Source organism: Coregonus clupeaformis, chromosome 27 (assembly GCF_020615455.1).
Source record: "Coregonus clupeaformis isolate EN_2021a chromosome 27, ASM2061545v1, whole genome shotgun sequence".
NCBI classification, from domain to species: domain Eukaryota; kingdom Metazoa; phylum Chordata; class Actinopteri; order Salmoniformes; family Salmonidae; genus Coregonus; species Coregonus clupeaformis.
Genome location: NC_059218.1, coordinates 31496156 through 31520956, shown reverse-complemented (window position 1 = coordinate 31520956; position 24801 = coordinate 31496156). Strand labels below are relative to the sequence as shown.

At 41.7% G+C, this 24801-nt stretch overlaps 3 protein-coding genes and 1 non-coding gene across 9 annotated transcripts in view; 1 reads left to right on the top strand and 3 right to left on the bottom strand.

Annotated features, from left to right (window-relative positions):
* Nucleotides 1-723: 723 nt before the first annotated feature.
* Nucleotides 724-22618, top strand: LOC121541786 (T-cell leukemia homeobox protein 3-like). Of its 2 annotated transcripts, none has more exons than XM_041851085.2 (3): nt 724-1524; nt 4067-4304; nt 22356-22618. In XM_041851085.2, the coding sequence occupies exons 1-3, from the start codon at nt 1083-1085 to the stop codon at nt 22438-22440; spliced, it is 765 nt and encodes a 254-aa protein (XP_041707019.1). In that variant the 5' UTR covers nt 724-1082; the 3' UTR covers nt 22441-22618. The 2 variants fall into 2 exon arrangements, with proteins under 2 accessions (XP_041707019.1, XP_041707017.1); XM_041851083.2 differs by lacking the exon at nt 22356-22618 and adding an exon at nt 6038-7433 and having other exon boundaries at nt 735-1524.
* LOC121541787 (nucleophosmin) lies at nt 12401-17018 on the bottom strand. 2 transcript variants are annotated; one of them, XM_041851086.2, is made up of 11 exons: nt 16912-17018; nt 15614-15693; nt 15368-15487; nt 15157-15250; nt 14844-14938; nt 14545-14579; nt 14418-14460; nt 14241-14321; nt 13895-14029; nt 13639-13713; nt 12401-13361 (listed from the first exon to the last, which is right to left on the bottom strand). In XM_041851086.2, the coding sequence occupies exons 1-11, from the start codon at nt 16958-16960 to the stop codon at nt 13311-13313; spliced, it is 858 nt and encodes a 285-aa protein (XP_041707020.1). In that variant the 5' UTR covers nt 16961-17018; the 3' UTR covers nt 12401-13310. The 2 variants fall into 2 exon arrangements, with proteins under 2 accessions (XP_041707020.1, XP_041707021.1); XM_041851087.2 differs by having other exon boundaries at nt 13910-14029.
* LOC121542250 lies at nt 13445-13516 on the bottom strand. Its single transcript, XR_005995858.1, has one exon. It is a non-coding gene; the product is annotated as a small nucleolar RNA SNORD61 (small nucleolar RNA).
* The window catches only part of LOC121541788 (Kv channel-interacting protein 1-like), a 69359-nt gene continuing 66726 nt past the window's right edge, over nt 22169-24801 (bottom strand). For all 4 annotated transcript variants that reach the window (XM_041851088.2, XM_041851089.2, XM_041851091.1 and 1 more), the window contains 3 exons: nt 23204-23308; nt 22991-23053; nt 22169-22411 (listed from right to left, as the gene is read on the bottom strand). In XM_041851088.2, coding sequence (XP_041707022.1) covers nt 22364-22411; nt 22991-23053; nt 23204-23308 — 216 coding nt within the window. In that variant the 3' untranslated portion in view covers nt 22169-22363. The remainder of the gene's footprint in view (nt 22412-22990; nt 23054-23203; nt 23309-24801) is intronic.

Below are 24801 nucleotides of genomic sequence, written 5' to 3'. Positions count from 1 at the left end.
GACATTCTGCAGCCCTCAGTTCCCTCTGTATCGATGTTTCTCAATTAAGCATAAGCCTGCATTCTTATTTAGCTTGCATTGACCATTCAGAATTGACCACCGTCACCATGCCACCACCACCAATGGCGTGTGGGACGATGCCAATATGATGCCTCCTTTATAGGCTTGCTAGCCATGAAAGCATTTTGTTATGATCATTTTGTGTAGGCTTCCACTTAATTGTAATTAATAGTCCTACATTATTTCGATCCAAAGGGAATGGATAACGGTTGTAGAATAAACCCATAGCCTATCAAAAGACAAAATAGGCTATGGACTTTTCACATTTACATTTTAGTCATTTAGCAGACGCTCTTATCCAGAGCGACTAACAGTTAGTGAGTGCATACATTTAAAGTAGAAACTCAAATTATACAAATCAGAATTTGGATAAGCCACTGATGTAGAAATAGGCTAATTAGGAATGCATGCATAATCATTAGGCCAATAAAAGCAGTGTCATTAAATCTCCGAAAGCATTCCCTGTTTTATAAACGGTGTTTATGATACACTATAACTACGCATAATTGTTAGTCGACTATACAGACAATAAAGATGTTAATGAATCCGCCACAATGTGTGCTTTAAAAAAAATTATGTCACTTTGGAATGTTCCGTTAGCTCGCATTCAATTCAGCAAAATAAAGTTAAAACTTCAACCAATGATGTGGCGGAAAAGCTCCTCCAACCAATAGGAAGAGGGAAAGAGGAAACATTATTGCGGGCGCGGGGTGTGGGCAGAGGAGAATTGTCCCAAGCAGCGATTGCCCTGCATAGCAAAATCAACGTGCAAAACCAAAATCAACGTACACAACTTCATCAAATTTCAGATGGACGGATCCTTCAGAGCCGCGAAGGATGGTGGAAAACTCGCTGCCATAGAAGGCCATAGCAAACAAACTATCCAAAACGAGCTTTAAAAGGGAAAGAGCTAGATGCTTAACCCAACATAACCAATTTTTACTCGTACACATCGTTCCTTTTGCATCATCGGCTCTGTCCGAGGACTGCATAAAGGGGCTGGAAAGGTTCTTGGAGCGAGAATGGAGCGGGCGCCAAGCATAAGCCCCAGCGGCGTAAGTCAGCCCCCACAACCTACCCAGCATGAACCTATTAGTTTCGGCATTGACCAGATTCTCAGTGGTACCGACCAGGACGGATCACAGAACACGACCCGGAATGTTTCGAATACTGGCAACTCCACAAGTGGAGGAGGTTACCAGCTCGGTAGTCCAACTGGAGCCAGTGTAGCGCCCTTCACTTCGCTTTCCGGTTCTTTCCATGGCATTGCATCATCATACGAGGAATCAAGTGCATACGGAGTGAACTTGACTTTCACCCCAGGAGGGGTGATACGCGTCCCGGCGCACAGGCCGCTGGCCGCCGCAGTGCCTCCTTCTTTAGCCAGCGCGGTACCGGGGCTAGGCAGCATCAGCTTCCCTTGGATGGAGAACAGCCAAAGATTTGCAAAGGAAAGATTTGCAGGTAAACTATCTCCATTCAAAGTGTATTTTACTCTATTCACCAGGATGTGGTAACTTCCATTTTAAATCGGTAAATTCAGGGTTTTCGTATGCTAGTCTATTCTTTTTCAAAGATGAATTTTCATTTCACTCATGGAGTTGAAATGGAATTGACCAGGTCCACAAATAAAGTATACTGGACTAGTCTAATCAGTTGAACCACATGAACTTGCATTTTAGTCTAATTATGAAAGCTTTATATTGAGGGAAAATGTGTAGGCCTGGGCTACATGTTCACAGAAATAAAATCAACAATAGCATACAAAACAAATACTTGATGAAAAACAGATCTAAATAATTAAATATTCTTATTTCAAAGTAAAGTTTAACTCAAAGGATAAAGCCTGACAAAAAAATTAAAATACACTTTTAAATGTGGGGTAGGCCTATAGAAATACTGGCCGAATTAGGGCCGTTCTCTTAAAGCGATTCATTCGGCACAAGTTACAATACTTTGCAGTTTTCACCAATTGGTAGAGCATGGCGCTTGTAACGCCAGGGTAGTGGGTTCGATCCCCGGGACCACCCATACGTAAAAATGTATGCGCACATGACTGTAAATCGCTTTGGATAAAAGCATCTGCTAAATGGCATATTATTATTATTATTATTATTATTATTATTAAAACTATGCCAATTAATGTACCATAAGACACAACTTTCTTACAGGTTTTACCACAAAATGTAACAAGCAAATATCAACTGATCACAAATATCAAATTGCAACCAGTGTAATTCTAATAAATAAACACAAACTGTAGACTCGCACTGAACAATAATTCTTTCGCTTTTTATCCATTTAGAACCGTCAATGAAAATAAAAACATTTTATCCACATTTTGAATAATATTTCGATTGATTAAATCGATAGGAGGGATGCGCTCTTATCGAAATTGCTACGATACATTGCACAAGTGTTTCAGACATCTTCATATAGTCTATTAGCTACACCAAAACCCAATTCTATTTGGCTACTACTGAAGGAACTGTTTTGTGTGTGTGTGTGTGTGTGTGTGTGTGTGTGTGTGCGCGTGTGCGTGTGTGTATTTATTAAGGATTCTCATTAGCTGCTGCCTTACTCTTCCTGGGGTCAAGCAACATTAAGGCAGTTATATACAATTAAAAATATTACATGACATTACATTTCATAACACTTTTCACAACACATTAAGTGTGTGCCCTCAGGCCACTACTCTACTACCACATATCTACAATACAAATCCATGTGTACGTGTGTGTAGAGTGCGTGTGTTAGCATGTACATATGTATGTGTGTGTCTGTGCCCGTGTGTGTGTCTCTTCACAGTCCCCGTGTATGTGTGTGTGCGTGTCTTGCTAAACGGGAAATATTACAATTATAAGTGTATTATTATTATTATGATTATATATTGGGGTATAGCCTAACACAATGTGCATTTATTAATCAATTAATCTTTTTTTTGCTTTTTGGATTTCTGTTTCTATTTATTTAAACTAAATGTTTACATGGAACATCTAATGTAACTGAGAGTAGATTATTCTTATTACGTTACAAGCTACGTATTCTTTTCAACAGAAATTAACTTTAAAATAGATAATTGGGCAATATGGTAGCCTACTGTTTGCCTTATCCGTTATTATATAGTAACGTTGTAATGAAATAATCGGGACACTCCAAAAAGTAAAAAGTAAAATAGGAGAACCTCTTCATCTGAAACGTAAATGTTTCCCATTCTGTGTCCCAGTGGATGGCCTGTAATATTTATCAGGACTTTTGTTTTTCTTCTGGGAGGAACTATGCAGATGTAAAGTGTCATTAATATTGCAGGAGGGTTATATATGATTGTGTGTCAGCCTTTTGTGAAGAAAGCAAGAAGCTCTCCACATCAGAAATGAATGGGGAAAACACACCTCTTTTCATCAACATCCTCAGCATAATTAACTGTCAATGTATAGGCCTATAAATATTCAGAATATTACATCACTATTACAGCAATCTTTCTGCTACTATAAACCACTATAAAAACCCATTGTATAAGTTGAAATATAATAAAATATCTGGATTTTTACTTGTATTTAACTAAACATGGACTTAGACTGAATTGATCATTTTGTTTGAAAATAGATAATACTTAAGAATATGGTAAACATGGATTTAGAGTTGATTAGAATTAGAATAGCATTATTCAAAGGCAAAAATAGGCCTCTAAAGACCCGTAAAACACTCAAACATTCCAGCTCTATGAGAGAGAAGAGGGGGAAATATTAGTAGGTCAAACCAATGAGCGTGTGAATTTATTTAGATTTTAGATTACATTTACAATACAATGTTCTTCAACAAATTGAACACAACACAAGATCCTGTCAACCTGTGCATGACTTGCTCTCTTTGTTTGTCCAATGTCCCTTCCTCACACACACACACACACACACACACACACACACACACACACACACACACACACACACACACACACACACACACACACACACACACACACACACGCAAACCTACACACACATAGCTGCACTGACGCCATTCACAGTGGCCAGGCGAATCGGTCACCCCTACCAGAACCGCACCCCTCCGAAGAGGAAGAAGCCGCGGACATCCTTCTCCCGGGTGCAGATCTGTGAGCTGGAGAAACGCTTCCACAGACAGAAGTACCTAGCCAGCGCTGAGCGGGCTGCTCTCGCCAAGACCCTCAAGATGACCGACGCACAGGTCAAGACCTGGTTTCAGAACCGCAGGACCAAGTGGAGGTGAGACACTGGGCTGGAGAAGGGGAGGGAGAGAGATGAGGATGATTTGTTTTCTGAGTGGTTTCTCTGGAGAAAGAGGAGGATCTAGTATGGGTTCACTCTCTATCAGTGGCCAACACAACAGCACATCATCAATTACCACTTTCTAATGTCAGTTTCCAATTTTGAGAATTATAGCTTGAATAAAACTGCAATATCACCAGTAACTTAGAGTTCTAATACATGTTATATAGGTGTGCTAAGGCCCTAGATAACCTAGTTTATCAATGCTAATGCGCACCCAATAACTCATGTGCACTCAACCTAACAGGCATATTCACCCCCTTTATGTTACTGACAGCTAAGCCTCACCAACCCAACCTGTCTTTACCCACCATAACCTTCTACAGTCAGAACAGAAGTCTGGGGACAGTCCATGGATTGTACTTTTCCTAATACCTTTCATTCAGCTCTATAGAGTGTAATTAACATTGTACTAAGTGTTTGGATCAAAGAGTTTGTGGCATTTGGAAAATATGTCTTGACAGTGTTGGCGATAAAACATTCAGATTTTAATAGCTTATCAAATATGAACTGGATCACTTGCACAACCACACTACAGCGCAGGCTACACAATAACATGTAATGTAGGCAACACAATAAAATGTGATGTTATATCGGGGAAAGAGCATTTTTGGAACAAATGCAATAAAATAGAATACAATAATCAATGTTAAGAGAGTTAGTTTGATAGGGCTAGGTTTATGAGTATTGCCAAGTATTGTTATGGCTCTAGTGTCATCTGTGTGATTTGTTGAGTAAGATGTACTGTAGTAGGACTACCAATTGACTCATGACAAAAATTAATTAGCCTATAGCCTATCTTATGTTGGGCTAGGATTCATCTACGTATGCTATGTCAGCACACATATCTGCATTATTATTTCTATTCGACAAAGAAAACCATAGGTTATATAGCCAACAAGTGTAACTAGCCTATTTTATGGTAATATCATTATAAAACATAGTTTAACATATCCTAACCTAGCATTTATTTTTGGCAGTCATCAGCTGCGAAAAAAGGCACGCTGTTGTGCTCACAGTAGCTTAGGCCTAAACACTGTTAATAAAATATGTCAGGCTCAGCGCAGATTTACAAATGTGAATAAATGCAACGTTGTAGGCCTATTATGAAACAATTTGGCGCTAGATTAATTGTACCGACCGTTCTTCGATTTTCAGAAATTATTAATGTGATAATACCAGCTACTTCCACGACATGAGGTTGCTGTTGGAACGTGTCAAAGGTCAAACAACAAATAATAAATTAGGCCTACCAATTTTATATGTTTGCAAATTTACCTAAAAATAAGGATAACACCAATCTGTTACTATTTTGATAGTGCTTTCTACAAAATATAAAATATTCACAGAAAAGTTCTGTTACAAATGTTATCTTCAAGAGTTGCTCCATCTTGAGTGCAATCATGTGCAATCAGGTTTTGTTTGGCAACATTGGTTAGTGTCCTCTCTGGTTTCTCCCATGTGTCATTATGGCTCATGCCAGTGTGGTGTCTCTCCTGCTGTACTGCACCAACCATGTGTCCCTGTTCTGATGTTGGCCTCGATGTCTCTGGGTGCATCACATTTTCTCTCTGTATGGCCAAGTCCTCTAACAGTGAATCTTAATAAGTGTCCTGTCTGCGTCTGTCCTGTCCCTGTCCTCTCCTTACCTGCCCTGTCTTCGTTGCCAGGCGACAGACGGCTGAGGAGAGGGAAGCGGAGCGTCAGCAGGCCAATCGGCTGATGATCCAGCTGCAGCACGATGCCTTCCAGAAGTCCCTGAGCGATTCGGTTCTGTCCGATCCACTTTGCATCCACAACTCCTCCCTGTTCGCACTGCAGAACCTGCAGCCGTGGGCCTCTGAGGAAGCAGCAAAGATGGGCAGTGTCACCGCTCTAGTGTGACAGGTTGGGGCCCTCTGGACATTACACACTCTGACTGGTCAAAAAGCTTACTGACTGATATCTAAGAAACTGCACCAAGGTGACCGACCCGTGAGCAAAGTGAATTGAGTGATTTATTATTGTCCTTCCAGAACATAGCCAAAGTGTGTCTGAGGGAGTCTGAAGATGAAACAAAAACTCAGTAGTTTCCTACCCTGATATGATCTGGCCATGCAGAATGTACGCTGTATGGGTCCTTGTGTCAGATAATTCCTGGGTGGTAGCTTATGACCTGTGGCGATGTACGTGACACACATCACTGAGCCAGCCCCATCATTCCAAACAGACATATTGACTGACTGACGCAGCACAGATTGGCTAATTTCTTCCTCCCACGTCCCATCTGTTCATTCACCACTAGTTACACTACCAGCTCTGTGCCCTTGCATCTTAAAGCTGACCAGTCTGCAAAGGGTGAGAAAATTGATGGGAAATGGAGAGAGAAAGAGAATATACTATTTTGAGAATATATAAACCTTTGTTGTTGCATGGAATGAATCTCATCATCCTCTCCTTTTCCATCTTGAATTAAATCTAATTTCCTCTCCGGACTGCTAGTAAGAAGGATTTTTGTATTGACGGACATTGGCAACACTGATCCTAGAAAGCCACTGAATGTACGTACACGTACTGGCTTCGATTCCAATCTACTATCACTCTAAAGCTCAATTAGGGGGCACGCAGTGGTTACATTTGAATAAGAAGGGAAACTATAAAACCAGATATCTACAAGTGAAATATTGTAGGATCGACTGCTTACTGTTCTATTGGGATAGTGTTTAGTTTTGTCTGGACATCCAAAACCAGATAACTGCTACCTCTTTAAACAGGATCCACCCAGAACACTAGCAATACATATCATTTTTTATATATAATTAATTGAAGGGTTAATACACAGCTCAAGGGCTATTTTAGAATAATAATATTTGCCAGTCGAGCAAGAAGCTGTTTTATTCATGTCAGGCTGGACCCATTCACTGGGAAGAGACGTGCATGAGGGTGGCATACTAGACCTGAGACTTGTCCTATGAGACATCTGAGAATGTTTGATGTAGTGTAATAGATGGACAGGATGCCTCCCTATGTATTATACTTTGTATTTGATAAATATGTAAATAACTAAACAAAACCTAATAACAAAAAATGATTATCTTGTTTTTGCTTTGAATCACTCTCTTTATTTTCCTGTGCCCTTCTATTGGTCTCCATAGCTACTGTATTGTTTACATATACAATAGAATATCTGCACAACATGCTCATTACACACAAATACCATGAAAACTGAACTGCACCATAAATATCCATATCACTAACGCTATCTCGGACAAAAACACATTGACCAGGGCAGATTTAGCCTATACGACAAATCTAAGGCACTTACAGGTGGTGAGGAGATCCACAGAGACCATAAAAAGGCTCTCCCCATTAAAGCCCCTCTCCCTGAGTGCTGCAGACTCACATTCAGCTGACCTGGGGGAGATGGATAGGTCTGTGTGTTGTGTCCATTATGAATGTGGTCCAAAACTAAATCAGAATATATATCTCAGCATCCCCATTTAAAGCTACAGAATCACCAATAGCTCTTTGTATGGTAGGACTATTCATAGCCACACACAGTAGAGCTGCGCAGACGTGATGTTGCAACAGGACTAACCCTCTTCCTGACAGTCTGATGCCATTAGGGAGAGCAGCCATTAATAAAGCCTCTCTGTTCAGGTTAACTGATACAGGAAGTATCCAGGTCTGGGGGGAGGATGAGATGTGATCACCCCTCATGGATGCAACACAACCAAGGCTGCCGGGCAAAGGGCTGACTTGTACACTAGCCCCCTTTGTTGGCCAGAGTCTATACTGACTCGTAGGGGAATGAGACGCCGTGACATCCCAAACCTACAAACATACTGACTTTGTCTAGTACAGGGTGTCGTCCCACCGCAGTCAAGGACTTGGACACAATGGAGTTGTCATCGGTGATAGAGAGGTCCTGGAGCTGGCAGGCCTTCAAGGAAGGAATAGCAGCACTGTCTAGTATCAGAGATGTCTGCCAGACACAGAGATAATAGGCAAAATGTCAGAGGTGAAGTGGGACGAAAATACTTGAGAACCATCTGATGAGAGACCATATCAAATCAAATCAAATCAAATGTTATTGGCCACATGCGCCGAATACAACAGGTGCAGACATTACAGTGAAATGCTTACTTACAGCCCTTAACCAACAGTGCATTTATTTTTAATTAAAAAGTAAAATAAAACAACAACAAAAAATGTGTTGAGAAAAAAAGAGCAGAAGTAAAATAAAATAACAGTAGGGAGACTATATATACAGGGGGGTACCGGTGCAGAGTCAATGTGCAGGGGCACCGGCTAGTTGAGGTAGTTGAAATAATATGTACATGTGGGTAGATTTAAAGTGACTATGCATAAATAATTAACAGAGTAGCAGCAGCGTAAAAAGATGGGGTGGGGGGGCAGTGCAAATAGTCCGGGTAGCCATGATTAGATGTTCAGGAGTCTTATGGCTTGGGGGTAGAAGCTGTTGGACCTAGACTTGGCACTCCGGTACCGCTTGCCGTGCGGTAGCAGAGAGAACAGTCTATGACTAGGGTGGCTGGAGTCTTTGACAATTTTGAGGGCCTTCCTCTGACACCGCCTGGTATAGAGGTCCTGGATGGCAGGAAGCTTGGCCCCAGTGATGTACTGGGCCGTACGCACTACCCTCTGTAGTGCCTTACGGTCGGAGGCCAAGCAGTTGCCATACCACATATGAGGATGTGACAGACCAAGTGATTTTGTGTATGGAGAAAAACAAATGAGACCTAGTACAGAGCCCCCCTAGTGGACACCAGTAGTAAGAAGCTAAGGTGAGGACCATGGCCGCGGAATATGTTTTGGGGTGGGGGTGCTGAGGAGTATTTTTCTCTGCTCATACAGGATAATAAAAGGCCTAGTTCACAAAGTTTATTTTGGGGGAGGGGGGTGGGATTTATCAGGGGGTGCTGCAGCACCCCCTTCTTCCCGTGTCTATGGTGAGGACCTTTCCATGTCACCTGGTAGGAGCCAGGTGTAATGCCAACAAAGAGTGCAGAGCCTGAGACGTACAGTTGAAGTCGGAAGTTTACATACACCTTAGCCAAATACATTTAAACTCAGTTTTTCACAATTCCTGACATTTAATCCTAGTAAAAATTCCCTGTCTTAGGTCAGATAGGATCACAACTTTATTTTAAGAATGTGAAACGTCGGAATAATAGTAGAGATAATTATTTATTTCAGCTTTTATTTATTTCATCACATTCCCAGTGGGTCAGAAGTTTACATACACTCAATTAATATTTGCCAACCCCGTGCTTCACGGTTGGGATTGTGTTCTTCGGCTTGCAAGCGTACCCCTTTTTCCTCCAAACAAAACGATGGTCATTATGGCCAAACAGTTCAATTTTTGTTTCATCAGACCAGAGGACATTTCTCCAAAAAGTACGATATTTGTCCCCATGCGCAGTTGCAAACCATAGTCTGTTTTTTTTATGGCGGTTTTGAGCAGTGGCTTCTTCCTTGCTGAACGGCCTTTCAGGTTATGTTGATATAGGACTCGTTTTACTGTGGATATAGATACTTTTGTACCTGTTTCCTCCAGCATCTTCACAAGGTCCTTTGCTGTTGTTCTGGGATTGATTTGCACTTTTCGCACCAAAGTACGTTCATGTCTAGGAGACAGAACGCGTCTCCTTCCTGAGCTGTATGGTCCCATAGTGTTTATACTTGCGTACTATTGTTTGTACAGATGAACGTGGTACCTTCAGGCGTTTGGAAATTGCTCCCAAGGATGAACCAGACTTGTGGAAGCCTACACATTTTTTTCTGAGGTCTTGGTTGATTTCTTTTGAATTTCCCGTGATGTCAAGCAGAGGCACTGAGTTTGAAGGTAGGCCTTGAAATACATCCACAGGTACACCTCCAATTGACTCAAATTATGTAAATTAGCCTATCAGAAGCTTCTAAAGCCATTACATCATTTTCTGGAATTTTCCAAGCTGTTTGAAGGCACAGTCAACTTAGTGTATGTAAACTTCTGACCCACTGGAATTGTGATACAGTGAATTATAAGAGAAATAATCTTTCTGTAAACAATTGTTGGAAAAATTACTTGTGTCATGCACAAAGTAGATGTCCTAACCAACTTGCCAAAACTATAGTTAATAAGAAATTTGTGGAGTGGTTGAAAAACGAGTTTTAATGACTCCAACCTACAGTGAGGGAAAAAAGTATTTGATCCCCTGCTGATTTTGTACATTTGCCCACTGACAAAGAAATGATCAGTCTATAATTTTAATGGTAGGTATATTTGAACAGTGAGAGACAGAATAACAACAAAAAAATCCAGAAAAATGCATGTCAAAAATGTTATAAATTGATTTGCATTTTAATGAGGGAAATAAGTATTTGACCCCTCTGCAAAACATGATTTAGTACTTGGTGGAAAAACCCTTGTTGGCAATCACAGAGGTCAGACGTTTCTTGTAGTTGGCCACCAGGTTTGCACACATCTCAGGAGGGATTTTGTCCCACTCCTCTTTGCAGATCTTCTCCAAGTCATTAAGGTTTCGAGCCTGACGTTTGGCAACTCAAACCTTCAGCTCCCTCCACAGATTTTCTATGGGATTAAGGTCTGGAGACTGGCTAGGCCACTCCAGGACCTTGATGTGCTTCTTCTTGAGCCACTCCTTTGTTGCCTTGGCCGTGTGTTTTGGGTCATTGTCATGCTGGAATACCCATCCACGACCCATTTTCAATTCCCTGGCTGAGGGAAGGAGATTCTCACCTAAGATTTGACGGTACATGGCCCCGTCCATCATCCCTTTGATGTGGTGAAGTTGTCCTGACCCTTAGCAGAAAAACACCTCCAAAGCATAATGTTTCCACCCCCATGTTTGACGGTGGGGATGGTGTTCTTGGGGTTATAGGCAGCATTCCTCCTCCTCCAAACACGGCGAGTTGAGTTGATGCCAAAGAGCTCCATTTTGGTCTCATCTGACCACAACACTTTCACCATGTTCTCCTCTGAATCATTCAATGTTCATTGGCAAACTTCAGAGGGCCATGTATATGTGCTTTCTTGAGCAGGGGGACCTTGCGGGCGCTGCAGGATTTCAGTCCTTCACGGCGAAGTGTGTTACCAATTGTTTTCTTGGTGACTATGGTCCCAGCTGCCTTGAGATCATTGACAAGATCCTCCCGTGCAGGTCTGGGCTGAATCCTCACCGTTCTCATGATCATTGCAACTCCACGAGGTGAGATCTTGCATGGAGCTCTAGGCCGAGGGAGATTGACAGGTCTTTTGTTTTTCTTCCATTTGCGAATAATCCCACCAACTGTTGTCACCTTCTCACCAAGCTGCTTGGCGATGGTTTTGTAGCCCATTCCAGCCTTGTGTAGGTCTACAATCTTCCCTGACATCCTTGGAGAGCTCTTTGGTCTTGGCCATGTTGGAGAGTTTGGAATCTGATTGATTGCTTCTGTGGACAGGTGTCTTTTATACAGGTAAAAAAATGAAATTGGGAGCACTCCCTTTAAGAGTGTGCTCCTAATCTCAGCTCATTACCTGTATAAAAGACACCTGGGAGCCAGAAATCTTTCTGATTGAGAGGGGGTCAAATACTTATTTTCCTCATTAAAATGCAAATCAATTTATAATAATAATAAGCCATTTAGCAGACGCTTTTATCCAAAGCGACTTACAGGTCATATAACATTTTTGACGTGCGTTTTTCAGGATTTTTTCTCTGTTCAAATAAACCTACCATTAAAATTACAGACTGATCATTTCTTTGTCAGTGGGCAAACATACAAAATCAGCAGGGGATCAAATACTTTTTTCTCTCACTGTAGGTGAATCAGCAAGATTGCAGCAGTAATGATCTCTGCATCAGTTGTCAAAAATGGGCATGCCTTCCCAAGGAAAAGCAACTGTCTTGTTGAGCTTGAGGTCAGACATCTATGCTCCTTTCCATGTTTGAATGAGTATTATCAGAGTAGGCCAATAGTTTATCCACTTTGTAATTCAGATTTCCAAATCTGTATTATGGGATTAAATTGGACCACCACCCACGTCATTAAACCGCATGTTTATTTTTTGACAGTTCTTCAGAGGTTCACGTAGAGGATATTATTAGCAGTCACAATGAAATTGTACTATGTAGTCATCAATAAAATACAAAAGTATTCCCAACATTTTCATTGCTGATCACAATATTGCAGTGGCTAGAGCTCTTCATTGACTTTGTATAGCAATTCAACATTACAGAAATTACATGGTCACAAAGCAGGTATGATACAAGATAATTATTTATTAACTTTCAGATGACATTCAGGACACCGGTGCATTAGCTGCTTCACTCTACCCTTATTGCAAATCATAATAAAACCGTGAGCATGACTTAAAACCTTTGAACAGTTAAATTAAGACAATGATTGGCCCAATGTTAATGTCTCAGACCCTGTGGAACCTACCCTCTGGAAGGGAAGGACAGGAACGTCCATACACCCAACAGCTTATGGATGACGTGAACGGCCATCAATTCACTAGACCCATTTACAAACATAACTCAAAAAGAACATACATGAACAGATACCTTCCACACTGCCAGAGGGACAGTACTTTTCAACACCAACTGACCAGACATTAACACAGTAGCAAGGATTTATTTTACACATTTACAAAATGCTAAGTTCAAAGTGGGTTTTCCCAGGTCCTTCCACATGAAAGCTGGAATAGTATCACCCCCCCCGTCCTCTGAGAGGGTCATGGTGCCGGTAGTGCCATGGGGCTCAGTCTTATTAGATCCATACTAGTCGGTGTGCCACAGCAGGGCACTGGGGACTGGACGGGCTAAATGCTGTGGCAGTTTGATTCAGACATGGGAAGGGCCAGGAGAGGGCAGAGCAGGCCAAATGTGTGTGTGTGGAAGGGGTGTGGTGGTTGCAAAATAAGAAAACTAAAAAAGGTTCAACCAAAAATAGTTATTTTTTGTCTTCCACAGTCTGTCTCCACTTCCACAGTTCTTCTATGATCTGAAAAAAGACGGGGAAAACACATTTACCAAAGTATAAATCGTAATTGTCATTGTACTGGTCACAAAACATGTCATTGGTGAGAGCTCAGAACTTCTTAAAGGTATTAGTGTGTGTTTCTCACTGCTGATAAAAATCAGAATTGTCTTCATTGCGCTTCAGGGATGTTTTCCCTGACAGCACTATGGTTGTCATTTCCCAAACATACAATTGAACCACATTGCGTTCCTGACAGACAAGTCAAATTTCACAAAGTTCCTGAGGAGCATTTCCATACCTTGGTGTCTGTGACTCTGAAGCTGTTCTTCACAAAGCTCTCGAACTTGGGCTGGAGTTTAGGCAGGTTCACTCCCTGAAATAACAATATATGACATTACTATAGGTATTTAGATGTGTCCCTTTAGCATTGTGTTCGTTCTGTCTTTTGGTTAACAGTATTTTAACATACATCAGCTAGATCAGCTCATCCAATCTCAGTGTAAGGCCAGTGTATTTCCAGATAATATCATACACAGAACACATCAGACACCAACCTTCTCCACAGTCACCTTCATCTTGGCCTTCAGCTCAGGGACGGTGAGGACTGGTTTGGGGGTCAGAGGTGTTTTAGGGGTTGCTTTGGGGGTCTGGCCATTTTTGTCACCCTTGCCCTTGTCAGGCGTCTTTGACTGAAAATCAGAGAAATTGTTAGACAAGACATGTATGTTAGTCATGTTACATCACTACAATAATACTCTCAGATATGGGAGTGGTCATCTTCAGTCTCAGTCTTTTGGTAAGCAGTGTTGAAAATGCTTCAGTTAACCATCAGCTCAACAAATATCATCTTCGACTAGAAACCATGTAATGGTAGGGCAGAAGATGCGTAAAGAGGACTACCTGTTTTCCAGCTGGTGTGTTGGCTTTAGGGCCCTTTCCATTCTGGGCAGGAGTCCGAGGTTTGGACGGAGTCTGCTTAACCTGAGTAAAACAGAGGTTTCTAGTGTCATTTTCAAAGGTAGAATGAGAATAGGCTTAAATAAACTAAATTACAGTTGTGCAAATAAAGGCACTAACCTTAACAGGAGTTTCTTCAGCCTCACTCTCCTCTTCATCATCCCTAAAGAGGAGACGTGTTACAAATCAACTCTTTATAAAAACCTCAGCAGGGAACACTGGTTAGTCAGTCAAACACTACACTTACTCCTCATCTTCATCATCATCCATCTTCATCTTCTTCTGTGAAGGGTAGAAAGGGAAGGACATGGTAAGTGTCATGAGGTGAGGATGTGTGAAGCAAGAGCGGATAACATTCTCTAAGAAATGTGAACGGCCATCTTCAGTCTTTCGGTAAGCAGTGGTGAATATGGGTCAGTAAATCAGCTCAACAAATCATCTTCGACTAGAGGCCATGCGATATTAGGGCACCAGACATGTACATTCCGTAACGCAGGGTATTTTCCAGCTGGCGTTTCGGCTTAAAGGCCAGTATTCGGGACTAACCTGAGATTTAAGTGCTGGTACTGATGCAGGCCTTTTCTTGGACGTTTGTACCTCTTCTTCCTCTTCATCGTCCAAAGTTTGGTCTCCTCCCATCACTGGTGGAAAAACAATGCGTTAACTTTGAGTGGATAGGACACGACAATTTAAAAAGGATTAAATCGATCAAATAATTCTCCCAGAAATTGACATTTTCAGTCTGTGTTGAAAACGCATCAGTAGATAATCTCAACCAGTATCATATCTGACTACAGAGGCCATGGCAGCACTAAAGATACCATGGGAGTAACATTGTCCTGAGATAAGCCATACTCACTGACAAGGTGCTGGCCACTGATGTGGATTGGACCGGAACCAGCCTTGAGACGGAAAACTGCTGGGGATGTGATTGCGAACCCACTAAGACACACCTGCAACACACAATTAACTCCTTAAATCAGCATGAACTCTACACAGGCCATACAACCACCATCTCCCATTCAGGAACAGAACAGAAGTATTGATGACACTTATGTTTGACTACTCACACTTGGCAAGGTGGAGGGTTTGAGTGCAGCTAGCACAACCTTCACCTTCTCACCCTCTGCGTCCTGTCCTTCCACCTCCACAACATGCAGCTCATCCTTGGTGCTGGGGTCCACACACACCTAAGAGCAATCAACAGGAGACACCAAGTTCAGAAATATTTCATCATACCTATAATGAGAAATGGTTAAACAGATATCTTGCCATCAATTAAAATTCTATAGAAAAGATGCACCAGTAACCCTCACCATCCTTAAGTCCAGCTGGTGCTCAAAGTCATCCTCTTCTGGGTTGAAGACAATATCCTTCCCAGATTTCAACGCGCACCCTGTTGAGATAAAGGGTCAATTACATATGAGAAAATACTACATTGCCATCAACTCAGGGAAAGGGGTCCAATGTTGGGGTGGGCAATTTATTACCCTGTAATAAATTGGTAAGACTTCAGATACAACTAATAAAGACTCAACTTAAGACTATGCTATGTTGAATCAGTTGTGTTTGTGCTTTGGCTGGAGGAAAATCGTGCACCTAAACCGGTAACTTGTGGACAAGGTAGCCCTTCCCTGGACTTCTCCCAGTTAGGTCTGACTGAGGCTAGGCCAACATGTGAACCCTGACAAAGGGAACGTGTTCAATGCAACTAGCTGTTAGACATGTTGCTATTAAAATATTTAATATGAGTCGAACTAACTTTACACAACAATTTACAAAAGACATCGCATGAACAATTTGGAGTTCATCACATATGTTTATTGTCCAATCACCATTTCAATCTGGCTGTTAACGCCAACTCCCTAACAAAGCAAGTCATGCATTAATCAAATGTAACTTAATGAAAGTGGATAAATTATTACAGGTAACTAGTTAAACCGTTTTAGCCAAAACTAGCAATTTAGGAGGCAACGTTAACAAAATCTTGCTGCGCTGCATGAACACATTTCTAGACCGCCTCGTGCGCCATCTTCAAAGCACGTGTTCAGAAATGTTAAACGCATGGAGGGCCAGCTAGCCTTCCCTGTAATGTCAACTTTGTCAAACAATGTGAATTTACCATCAGTCTGACCCAGCTACCACAACAAATTAAATCAACCAGGGCACCAATATGCATAAAAGCATTACCCATATTTTACCCAATGTAGCTAAGCTTGCTTTCTACCTAAGGTCTCAAGATGGTTTGCTAGCTAACTAATACCGGCTAACGTTCGGTGCCGGAGTTCATGTCTCGTGGCTAACTACCAAGCTGACAACTGGGACAATTATTCCCATTCCCAAACATTGTAACTAATGACATTATATTCAGAAATAGTAATGTTAACGTTACTGGACCATAAGTTCACGAAACTCACATCCCCCAATTAATTGTAGCTAACTAGTTACTGTAGCTAGCCAATTGTGCTGGCTGTGTAGCTACCTACCTCGTGCGATGTTGGTGTCTGATGAACAGCCCTTTTTCTTTCTAACTACCGTTAGCTGATATGGAATTTAAGTTATACCGAAAACACCAAATTATGCCAGTTAACAAAACAAAGTGAGGGTATCTCACCATAGAGAAAGGTCTGTGGCCCCATTTGTTCCTCGTCAATCCCGTTCATTTTGATTCCTGACAGCGGCCTCTTCTAAGATGACGATGAACTGAAATGCTTCTTTAGCTACGCAGGCATACACTACCCGGGCTCAATAGCCACACCTCCTTTCTAGAACGCTGGAAGATTTTCTTTGGTATAATTAATTCACAACAGTTATTTACTGAGAGACGTATTTATGAATATTCATGATCATTGACTGACTTTATATTTTCTTTAATCCAGAGATCCCTCTTTCAATGTACACGCACACTCAACATTTTCTCTAAACATTTTATTGATAGCATTTGCAATGTACAACAGAACATGAAAGCTTAAGCTCTCTCCTATCTTTCTATCTGTCCCAGTCAGAGATATAGTTTTGAATGAGGTGCACCTCTTCCTTACATTTTATATTCAGATTGTTTTGCGCGCTGATTATCATTCATCATCATTTACCCCTTTGAAACCTGAGGCAAAAAATAATTGCAATATAATCAATATCTATCTACAGTCATTCGGAAAGTAGTCAGACCACTTCACCTTTTCCACATTTTGTTACATTACAGCCTTATTCTAAAATTGATTACATTGTTTTTTTCTTCATTAATCTACACACCATACCCTATAATGACAAAGCAAAAACAGGTTTTATAAATGTTTGCAAATCTATTACAAATAAAAAACGGAAATATTACATTTACATAAGTATTCAGACCCTTTACTCAGTCCTTTGTTGAAGCACCTTTGGCAGCAATTACATTACATTTACATTTTAGTCATTTAGCAGACGCTCTTATCCAGAGCGACTTACAGTTAGTGCACACATTATTTTTTTATTTTTCATACTGGACCCCCATGGGAATCGAACCCACAACCCTGGCGTTGCAAACGCCATGCTCTACCAACTGAGCTACATCCCTGCCGGCCAATCCCTCCCCTACCCTGGACGACGCTGGGCCAATTGTGCGCCGCCCCATGGGTCTCCCGGTCGCGGCCGGCTACGACAGAGCCTGGATTACAGCCTCTAGTCTTCTTGGGTATGACACTACAAGCTTGGCACACCTGTATTTGGGGAGTTTCTCCCATTATTTTCTGCAGATCCTCTCAGGCTCTGTCAGGTTGGATGGGGAGTGTCGCTGCACAGCTATTTTCAGGTTTCTCCAGAGATGTTAGATTGGGTTCAAGTCCGGGCTCCGGCTGAGCCACTCAAGGACATTCAGAGACTTGTCCCGAAGCCACGCCTACGTTGTCTTGGCTGTGTGCTTAGGGTCGTTGTCCTGTTGGAAGGTGAACCTTCGCCCCAGTCTGAGGTCCTGAGTGCTCTGGAGCAGGTTTTCATGAAGGATCTCTCTGTACTTTGCTCTGTTCATCTTTCCCTCGATCCTGACTAGTCTCCCAGTCCCTGCCGCTGAAAGAAATCCCCACAGCATGATGCTGCCACCATCATGCTTCACCGTAGGGATGGTGCCAGGTTTCCTCCAGACGTGACACTTGGCATACACAGGCCAAAGAGTTCAATCTTGGTTTCATCAGACCAGAGAATCTTGTTTCTCATGGTCTGAGATTCTTTCGATGCCTTTTGGCAAACTTCAAGTGGGCTGTCATGTGCCTTTTACTGAGGATTGGCTTCCGTCTGGCCACTCTACCATAAAGGCCTGATTGGTGGAGTGCTGAGAGATGGTTGTCCTTCTGGAAGGTTCTCCCATCTCCACAGAGGAACTCTGGTGCTCTGTCAGAGTGACCATCGGGTTCTTGGTCACCTCCCTGACCAAGGCCCTTCTCCCCCGATTTCTCAGTTTGGCCGGGCAGCCAGCTCTAGGAAGAGTCTTGGTGGTTCCAAACTTAATCCATTTAAGAATGATGGATTCCACTGTGTTCTCGGGGGCCTTCAATGCTGCAGACATTTTTTGGTAACCTTCCCCAGATCTGTGCCTCGACAAAATACTGTCTCTGAGCTCTATGGACAATTCCTTCAACCTCATGGCTTGGTTTCTGCTCTGACATGCACTGTCAACTGTGGGACCTTATATAGACAGGTGTGTGCCTTTCCAAATCATGTCCAATCAATTTAATTTACCACAGGTGGATTTCCAATCAAGTTGTAGAAACATCTCAAGGATGATCAATGGAAATAGGATGCACCTGAGCTCAATTTAGAGTCTCATAGCAAAGGGTCTGAATACTCATGTAAATAAGGTGTTTAGGTTTTTTATTTTTAATAAATTAGCAAACATTTCTAAAAACCTGTTTTCGATTTGTCATTATGGGGTATTGTGTGTAGATTGATGAGGAAAAAATGTAATAATCAATTTTAGAAGAAGGCTGTAATGTAACAAAATGTGGAAAAAGGGAAGGAGTCTGAATACTTTCTGAATGCCCTGTGTCTATTTGCCGTATTGCACACTGAGGAGGAACTGACAAAGTCAACACAAATTAGTCATTCTTTGAAGAAAAATTATAGTTGTTTCACATTAGAAGAGTGGTGGCTTTGTCCTGTGATGAGTTTGGCGTTTTAGCTTAACTCCTGTGTCTCCCCTTACATTTGTTTTACAGACACATTCCCTCACTCCATAATAATACTTAGTTCACATTTCTGTTTTCCTTGAAGGATTTAGACACACGGATAGATACACACTTCAACAGACAAGTCACAACACCAATGACCAACACCATCCACATTGCATTACGCAGATGGTCATTTCCCATCATTATTTAGATCCAGCCATCATACAAGAGACTCTACCATCATAGTCATGAACCAAGACTATTAGATGCATATGTAAGCACACGTTAGAACAGGCATCAGTCAGGGGCAGACAGACAATTACAGGGATAGACTGAACTGCGACAGCCAAGCCAACACAGAGTTACAGAGGTCACCACGACAACAGTAAAACAGACACAACACATGACACTTAAAACAAATTAATAATACATTAGGACAACCTCATATTGTTATAGCATAAATACATCAATAAATAAGCAGATACGTAGATCATAGCTGTCGATAAATCAATCACTGAATGCATGAGGTTAAAGGTTCATGTCCTGGCCAAACAAATAGTTGGTAGGGTGCATAGAAGTATAATCATGATTTTATTTCTATGGTAGGGAGGGAGGGATCCCTCTGGCTCAAGCATGCATCTATTTTGGCAAAAAGAACTGAGTCAAAAGCACCCAAAGTAGCCCTGCGTAGTTTCAGTTTTTCACAGGTAGGGGGCAGGAGGCTTTCAGGAGTTTCCACATTGGCCTAAGAGGGGAATAATAATATGCCATTTAGCAGACGCTTTTATCCAAAGCAACTTACAGTCATGCGTGCATACATTTTTTGTGTATGGGTGGTCCCCGGGATCGAACCCACTACCCTGGCGTTACAAGCGCCGTGCTCTACCAGTTGAGCTACAGAGAACCACAGCAGATGGGTTTGAGTTTTCTCAGCTGTATCACACTCCAGTTTGTATTGTATGATCACCTTATTTACAAACCTTCATGTCACATAAAAAGACAGAAAGCATTTTCCAGGTAACTAATCTGCATACTCCAAGGCTTAGCAATAGGACAACCAAGTCCAGTGTTCTCTCAGCGGTTCTGGCTTCATACCCAGGCAGGTAGCCAGGCAGAGACATTATTTGGCAAACACATAAATGCTGACAAGTTAGATGAGAGATGAGAGAGATAGACATACACTACCAGTCAAAAGTTTGGACACACCTACTCATTCAAGGGTTTTTCTTTATTTTTACTATTTTCTACATTGCAGAATAATAGTGAAGACATCACAACTATGAAATAACACATATGGAATCATGTAGTAACCAAAAAAGTGTTAAACAAATGAAAATATGTGTTATATTTTATATTCTTCAAATAGCCACCCTTTGCCTTGATGACAGCTTTGCACATTCTTGGCATTCTCTCAACCAGCTTCACCTGGAATGCTTTTCTAAAAGTCTTGAAGGAGTTCCCAGATATGCTGAGCACTTGTTGGCTGCTTTTTCTTCACTCTGCCGTCCGACTCATCCCAAACAATCTCAATTGGGTTGAGGTCGGGGAATTGTGGAGGCCAGGTCATCTGATGTAGCACTCCATCGCTCTTCTTCTTGGTAAAATAGCCCTTACACAGACTGGAGGTGTGTTGGGTCATTGTCCTGTTGAAAAACAAATGATAGTCCCACTAAGGCCAAACCAGATGGGATGGCATATTGCTGCAGAATGCTGTGGTAGCCATGCTGGTTAAGTGTGCCTTGAATTCTAAATAAATCACAAGCAGTGTCACCAGCAAAGCACCCCCACACCATAACACTTCCTCCTCCATGCTTTATGGTGAGATCATCCATTCACCCACACCGCATCTCACAAAGACATGGCGGTTGGAACCAAAGATCTCCAATTTGGACTCCAGACCAAAGAACAAATTTCCACCGGTCTAATGTCCATTGCTCATGTTTCTTGGCCCAAGCAGGTCTCTACTTCTTATTGGTGTTCTTTAGTAGTGGATTCTTTGCAGAAATTCGACCATGAAGGCCTGATTCACACAGTCCCCTCTGAACAGTTGATGTTGAGATGTGTCTGTGACTTGAACTCTGTGAAGCATTTATTTGGGCTCCAATTTCTGAGGCTGGTAACTCTAATGAACTTAACCTCTGCGGCAGAGGTAACTCTGGGTCTACCATTCCTGTAGCGGTCCTCATGAGAGCCAGTTTCATCATAGCACTTGATGGTTTTTGCGACTGCACTTGAAGAAACGTTCAAAGTTCTTGAAATTTTCCGTATTGACTGTCCTTCATGTCTTAAAGTAATGATGGACTGTCATTTCTCTTTGCTTATTTGAGCTGTTCTTGCCATAATATGGACTTGGTTTTTTACCAAATAGGGCTATCTTCTGTATACCCCACCTACCTTGTCACAACACAACTGATTGGCTCAAACGCATTAAGAAGGAAAGAAATTCCACAAATTAACTTTTAACAAGGCACATATGTTAATTGAAATGCATTCCAGGTGACTACCTCATGAAGCTGGTTGAGAGAATGCCAAGAGTGTGCAAAGCTGTCATCAACGCAAAGGGTGGCTACTTCAAAGAATCTCAAATATAAAATATATTTTGATTTGTTTAACACTTTTTTGGTTACTACATGTGTTATTTCATAGTTTTGATGTCTTCACTTTTATTCTACAATGTAAAAAATTGTAAAAATTAAAAAAAAAACTTGAATCAGTAGGTGTGTCCAAACTTTTGACTTGTAGTGTACTTCCACATTCATCCACTCTGACAGACACACAAGAATAAACAAACGTGTGGACATACACAAACACACACACACACACGCACACACACGCACACACACACAAATGCACTGAAACACACACACACACACATTCTCTCTCATTATCTAATTTCCTCTCTCCTTCCTTCCATCAGCTCCTTTTTTACATCACATTTTCGAAGAGCTGCATGGACCTCATCATCATTTCATCCTGAGGGGAGAAGAGGAGAAAGACAGTAAGACAGAATGTTGCAACTCGGATGGTTGAGGAGCAGTTCTCCGTGAACTGTGGGGGGATCTTGGATGGTTGGTGGCCTGGCGGTTGGGAGCTTGGGACAGTGGACAATAGGTCGCTGGTTCGGGTCCCCATTTTTACTTGGTGGGAGATTTGTCGACGTGCCCTTGGGCGGGGCGCTTGACCCTGGTTGCTCCTGTGGGTCGCTCTGGACAGGAGCCAGTTAGATGACTGAATGTAATGTAAATGTTGAGCGGCTTCACTGCCGGTAGATTGTATGTTTTAATATTAAATCATAAAATAAATAAATAAATAAATACGTTTTCTGTTATTTCTTTTTTTAAATTTGCAAAAAAAGTATAAAAACCTGTTTTTACTTTGTCATTATGGGGTATTCTGTGTAGATTGATGAGATTTGTATTTATTTAATCCATTTTAGAATGAGGCTGTAACGTAACAAATGTGGAAAAAGGGAAGGGGTCTGAATACTTTCCGAATGCACTGTAGACACCAACAGCAATATAAAATGTATAAACATGCATGTTCTATACATACCTCCTGGCATGCGACAATGAACTCCTCTAAAGTCACAACTCCATCTTTGTTTTTATCCATTTTCTGTGGGAAGGAAAAAAGTGAGAGAAATGTACATGATTTTTCAGGAAGTATGAAATGATTATGTGGTGTAAACTGTTGTGCCCTACTAAGGGGTAGAGTAAGCATCTGCTTTGGTATTACATTGTACTATAGGATGTCAGGTAAAGTCACCTGGAAAAAAGCATCCACATGCTGTTTAGGGACATCTCCCTTGAGTGCAGGGTAGGTATATTTCCCCATCATGTCGTAAATGGCCCTCACAATCTCAGTCATCTCCTGAAACACAGAAATACAAACTGTATTAATACAAGATTGCATCATATGTGAATCTTTCAATACGTGAATCTTTCAATATACAGTGGGGGAAAAAAGTATTTAGTCAGCCACCAATTGTGCAAGTTCTCCCACTTAAAAAGATGAGAGAGGCCTGTAATTTTCATCATAGGTACACGTCAACTATGACAGACAAATTGAGATTTTTTTTTCTCCAGAAAATCACATTGTAGGATTTTTAATGAATTTATTTGCAAATTATAGTGGAAAATAAGTATTTGGTCACCTACAAACAAGCAAGATTTCTGGCTGTCACAGACCTGTAACTTCTTCTTTAAGAGGCTCCTCTGTCCTCCACTCGTTACCTGTATTAATGGCACCTGTTTGAACTTGTTATCAGTATAAAAGACACCTGTCCACAACCTCAAACAGTCACACTCCAAATTCCACTATGGCCAAGACCAAAGAGCTGTCAAAGGACACCAGAAACAAAATTGTAGACCTGCACCAGGCTGGGAAGACTGAATCTGCAATAGGTAAGCAGCTTGGTTTGAAGAAATCAACTGTGGGAGCAATTATTAGGAAATGGAAGACATACAAGACCACTGATAATCTCCCTCGATCTGGGGCTCCACGCAAGATCTCACCCCGTGGGGGTCAAAATTATCACAAGAACGGTGAGCAAAAATCCCAGAACCACACGGGGGACCTAGTGAATGACCTGCAGAGAGCTGGGACCAAAGTAACAAAGCCTACCATCAGTAACACACTACGCCGCCAGGGACTCAAATCCTGCAGTGCCAGACGTGTCCCCCTGCTTAAGCCAGTACATGTCCAGGCCCGTCTGAAGTTTGCTAGAGTGCATTTGGATGATCCAGAAGAGAATTGGGAGAATGTCATATGGTCAGATGAAACCAAAATATAACTTTTTGGTAAAAACTCAACTCGTCGTGTTTGGAGGACAAAGAATGCTGAGTTGCATTCAAAGAACACCATACCTACTGTGAAGCATGGGGGTGGAGACATCATGCTTTGGGGCTGTTTTTCTGCAAAGGGACCAGGACGACTGATCCGTGTAAAGGAAAGAATGAATGGGGCCATGTATCGTGGGATTTTGAGTGAGAACCTCCTTCCATCAGCAAGGGCATTGAAGATGAAACATGGCTGGGTCTTTCAGCATGACAATGATCCCAAACACACCGCCCGGGCAACGAAGGAGTGGCTTCGTAAGAAGCATTTCAAGGTGCTGGAGTGGCCTAGCCAGTCTCCAGATCTCTGTTCAAATATTTTTTATTGAACACACACAAGAATGGTGTATAGGTATGAAAGACATGTGTACAGTTCTTATCTAAACATAAGAGAACAGACATGAACAACAAGACCCAGAGTTCTGGACATAAAACAAATATTACAAAACACGACATACAGAACAGGGACAGGTAGAAAGAAAAAGGGTAGATGTAACCCCCCCACTTATACCCCCCTTTACCCCCCCT

Excerpts from the sequence above, each read along its gene's own strand:
- LOC121541786 (XM_041851083.2), top strand. The coding sequence starts at position 1,083 with ATGGAGCGGGCGCCAAGCATAAGCCCCAGCGGCGTAAGTCAGCCCCCA. Across the intron at positions 1,525-4,066 it reads TGCAAAGGAAAGATTTGCAG|CTGCACTGACGCCATTCACA; the intron begins GTAAACTATCTC and ends ACACACACATAG. Across the intron at positions 4,305-6,037 it reads AACCGCAGGACCAAGTGGAG|GCGACAGACGGCTGAGGAGA; the intron begins GTGAGACACTGG and ends CTTCGTTGCCAG.
- LOC121541787 (XM_041851086.2), bottom strand. The coding sequence starts at position 16,960 with ATGAACGGGATTGACGAGGAACAAATGGGGCCACAGACCTTTCTCTAT. Across the intron at positions 14,580-14,843 it reads TACCAGCACTTAAATCTCAG|AAGAAGATGAAGATGGATGA; the intron begins GTTAGTCCCGAA and ends TACCCTTCACAG. Across the intron at positions 14,030-14,240 it reads ACACACCAGCTGGAAAACAG|TCAAAGACGCCTGACAAGGG; the intron begins GTAGTCCTCTTT and ends TCTGATTTTCAG.